The sequence below is a fragment of the Salvelinus namaycush genome, chromosome 28 (assembly GCF_016432855.1).
Source record: "Salvelinus namaycush isolate Seneca chromosome 28, SaNama_1.0, whole genome shotgun sequence".
Classification (NCBI taxonomy): domain Eukaryota; kingdom Metazoa; phylum Chordata; class Actinopteri; order Salmoniformes; family Salmonidae; genus Salvelinus; species Salvelinus namaycush.
Window position 1 is genome coordinate 10,935,919 of NC_052334.1, and position 4,356 is coordinate 10,940,274.

A 4,356-nucleotide genomic window follows, 5' to 3' on the forward strand; every position below is an offset into this window, starting at 1 on the left:
CACGACTAGAATAGGCTACACCACGTTCCCTCCTCCTCACTTCGCTCTCACTAAATTGAAAATGCGCTCTGAAGTAACATTCGCCTCATTTCACACCCGCGCATTTCATTTGATTAGCCGTGTAATTGTAATACGTTTTCAATTCAATTCAATTTCAGGGCTTTATTGGCATGGGAAACGTATGTTCACACTGCCAAATCAAGTAAAATAGATAAACAAACGTGAAATAAACAGTAAACATTGCCCTTACAAAAGTTCCAAAAGAATAAAGACATATCAAATGTCATATTATGTATATATACAGTGTTGTAATGATGTGTAAATAGTTAAAGTTCTCTAACTCGGAGAATAGAAGCGATAATGACCGTTATCTTATCACAGCGATAATAATATGTTCACTGAATGAGTAGTTAGCGGAGGTGTTTACAGTGAATGATTTCCTACCCACGAGATAGCTCCGTTGATGGGGTAAACAGCGATAATCTCCTCTCGAACATCTCCTGCGGTGAGCTATGTAACGATCGTGGCAGACCGACTGTTTCCCAACTAATATGCGGCAACAAAGCCAGAGATCCGGATCCTCATAAGCAATGGAATATATTTGATTAAATGTTATAGGCCTATATTTTGATATTCCTAGAAGGAGAGTGCGAAGGGAAGGAGAGGGGAGAGTGGGGCCAGGTTATTTGTGGTGTGTATTTTGGGATCTGGTGATAGAAAATTTGGATTATTTATGGACACACATTTTGCATGTATGGTCTGTAAGTAAAATGAAGATTATTAGAGACACATACACACACAGTTTCACAAATTGATGTAGTCCTATAGCCTAGACAGAAGTTACATTTATTAGTTTCACAAATGGATGTTTATTTATTTTTTGAGTATTTATTTTTATTTAAACTTTATTTAACTAGGCAAGTCAGTTAAGAACAAATTCTTCTTCACAATGACGGCCTACCAAAAGGCAAAAGGCCTCCATCCGGGACGGGGGCTGGGATTAAAAATAAGAAATAAATAACATATAAATATAGGACAAAACACACATCACGACAAGAGAGACAACGCAACACTACATAAAGAGAGACCTAAGACAAAAACATAGCAATGCAGCAACACATGACAACACAGTATGGAAGCAACACAACATAACAACAACATGGTAGCAGCACAAAACATGGTACAAACATTATTGGGCACAGACAACAGCACAAAGGGCAAGAAGGTAGAGACAACAATACATCACACAAAGAAACCACAACTGTCAGTAAGAGTGTCCATGATGGAGTCTTTGAATGAAGAGATTGAGAAAAAACTGTCCAGTTTGAGTGTTTGTTGCAGCTCGTGCCAGTCGCTATCTGCAGCAAACTGAAAACAGGTAGTCCTATAGCCTAGACAGAAGTTACATTTATTAGTACAGATATATTTTACAGGAAGCATCACCTGATTTTTCAGTAATAGGTTCACAGGAAATGTGTTTACGAATAATTTTGCTGACAATTAAATTAAACTGATTAGCCTACATTGTACAATTAAGCCCTCATGGCTGACATTGCACTGGGTTGAGTGGTTTGTTTCAAACGTCTGCAAACAGTACGGATTAATTTAATTGAATTCCCAATACAGAGATCTGTGCCTTGCACATAATTGTGCGCTAACCCTAAAACCAGCCTATCTCTGCTCTCGGCTTGTCAACCGCTTCTCCAACACAGGCACAACTGGTCGGTGACGTCAGCCGAGTATATAACGGGGCTGGAGTTCAAGAGGACCACGAAAACAAGTCGGTGAAGCTTTAGTCTCAATGCACCCACCGGCCACCGGAGTTGGTCCAACAAGAGAAAAACACGCCAAGGTCAACAAACTCGATGTTATGACGCAGATTTAGGAACTTTCCACTGACTGTTTCCTGACCGATACGAATTTAGGATTTTTAAAAGCAACGAGGTTTTTTATCATCCTTTTCACGTATCGGTGATGCCCGCTGGTATGTTTAGCATCGACAGTATCCTGGCCGGGAGACCCACTTGCAAGGACTCAGTGCTCCTCCATCGGAATGCCCCGGTGGTTTTCTCGAACCTCACGGATTCCATCTACACCGCTGCCGATTATAATGGACTCTACCCGCACACTACTGGATCTTCTCCCTCGGCCATCCAGGCGGGGAACGGGACTAGAATAGGATATAATAACTATTATTATGGACAAATGCATGTGCAGGGCCCCAGTGGCCCTGCGTGCTGCGGCGCTATCCCAGCCCTCGGCTCGCAACAGTGCCCGTGTATTCCAACCGGTAGGTTGCCCTTTCCCACTTCTATCTGTAACCAAAAGAAAACGTTTAAAACTTTGCATGTTCCTTGGGTGCTGGACAATGTAACGATACCTGTAATAACAAGTACAAGTTAAAACATTATGTTAGGCTATAGGGGATGATAGATACAGGTAAATTGGTTGGTGTTTTAACTTGTGAATGCGCCCATTGCGCAACATTACACATGCAGTCATTTTGTTGGCACATATACCCTATTTAAGAAGTCTATCCATGGTATAGGCCTACTCTAATTAAGTTTTACTTTTACGCATTAACTAGAATACATTTTATGTTAAACTTTGTGTAGACATTTGCATGGGATGATGCGTGGTCTATATTATACATGCGTAAAGCTGTTGTTTTTGCTGTCTAAATAGCTTGATTTGAGCTGCGTTGTTTTTCTCTCTCATTGTTTTTCATTTGTGATGTCTGTATAGGGCTATTGGGTGTGTTGCGAAATGAATTATTAATTGAGGACAAACAAATGTTTCTAATGCATCTAGTATGTTTATTGATCCATGCAGGTTATGACCGCACGGGCTCCGTGCTCATCTCTCCCATCCCGCACCAGATGATGTCCTATATGAACGTGGGCACCTTGTCTCGGACGGAGCTCCAGCTCCTGAACCAGCTCCACTGCCGACGCAAGAGGAGACACCGGACTATCTTCACCGACGAGCAGCTCGAGGCCCTGGAAAATCTCTTTCAGGAGACCAAGTACCCTGACGTCGGCACACGGGAACAGCTCGCGCGAAGAGTGCACCTACGGGAAGAGAAGGTCGAGGTGAGTGCATGCACGGCCCTGTGTTGCTGGCTGTCTACCTCCCTATACACTGCGTTGATTTTCAGAATATATGTGAAGGATCTCTCCATATCACAAAAACAAAGGTATCAATAAAGAACGTTCGTTGCGCATTGTAACAATTATGCACATCCGTTGAAAGGCCAAATATTCTATCCATGCGTTACGCACATAGTAATAGCAAACGTTTACGTCTTTATAGTGCCAAAATATGTTATATTAAGCTCAAATGACTTTACAATTACTCTATAACACGGTATAACAAATATTTCATACAAAATAAACAATTGTATCTTTTATTTTCGCATAGGTGTGGTTCAAAAACAGACGAGCGAAATGGAGAAGACAGAAAAGGTCGTCCTCGGAAGAGTCTGAAAACTCGCAGAAATGGAACAAATCGATGAAAACACCCACAGAGAAAACCGAGGAAAACAAAAGTGACGTGGATTCGGACAGCTGATAGTTAAAATATTAACACAAAACAATAGAAAAGACCGTTGGTTGCATAGTGTATGGGGTGGATGCGCAAATAGGCTACATACTCGATTGGGACTTCTTGTACATAGTGTAAATGTGATGTGGACTGAAGTAATTAAATATTTTGCCATGATGTTGCACAGTTGTATAGTAAATATTACTTTTATTATTGCTATGGGGTAAGCTATTTATATTTAATTTAAAGTTTTTGTTACGTATAACGTCCCGAAGATGTGGTGTGCAAGGAGCCTTGATCAGTTTTCTGGCTTGTGTTAATACTTCGCGAGCTGACATGACATCTCATATTTGAGTGGTGTATTCATCATCACGATTTACCGCAAATAATATTCTGAAACTACATCAATGGGGAGATTATATTTCATAGAGTTAACAGAAATCTCACTTAATATGAAACAGCGTTTTGTCACCTTTATAAGATAAAAGGCCAAGGCTATATTTGTCAACTCATAACCATACAGACGTGTCTGGGGATTTGACTAAATTGATTTGTCAATATGTTGCGATGAATGATAATTACAGGAACAATGAATATACATTAAATCATATCTGAATCCTCTCTATTTCCTTTGTCTCCTTTCACATTTTTTCATCTATTTCTAATCATATGATCTATGTTTATGAATTGGAAATTAATAGGCCTAGATTGACAGTAGGCTAAAAGTGGGTTGTTTTCCAGATGCAAGACATTTGAAAAAATGCAAAATACACTATTTTTCTTGGAAATCGCATGTGGATAAATTCGGGAAAA

The 4,356-nt window shown here is 40.1% G+C and overlaps 1 protein-coding gene across 1 annotated transcript; it reads left to right on the forward strand.

The window, feature by feature from the left end:
* The first annotated feature begins 1,974 nt into the window (after positions 1 to 1,974).
* On the forward strand, positions 1,975 to 3,570 carry LOC120023193 (homeobox protein goosecoid-like). Its single transcript, XM_038967219.1, has 3 exons — positions 1,975 to 2,290; positions 2,833 to 3,092; positions 3,421 to 3,570. Exons 1-3 carry the CDS (start codon positions 1,975 to 1,977, stop codon positions 3,568 to 3,570), a joined length of 726 nt encoding a protein of 241 aa, XP_038823147.1.
* The last annotated feature ends 786 nt before the right edge of the window (positions 3,571 to 4,356 follow it).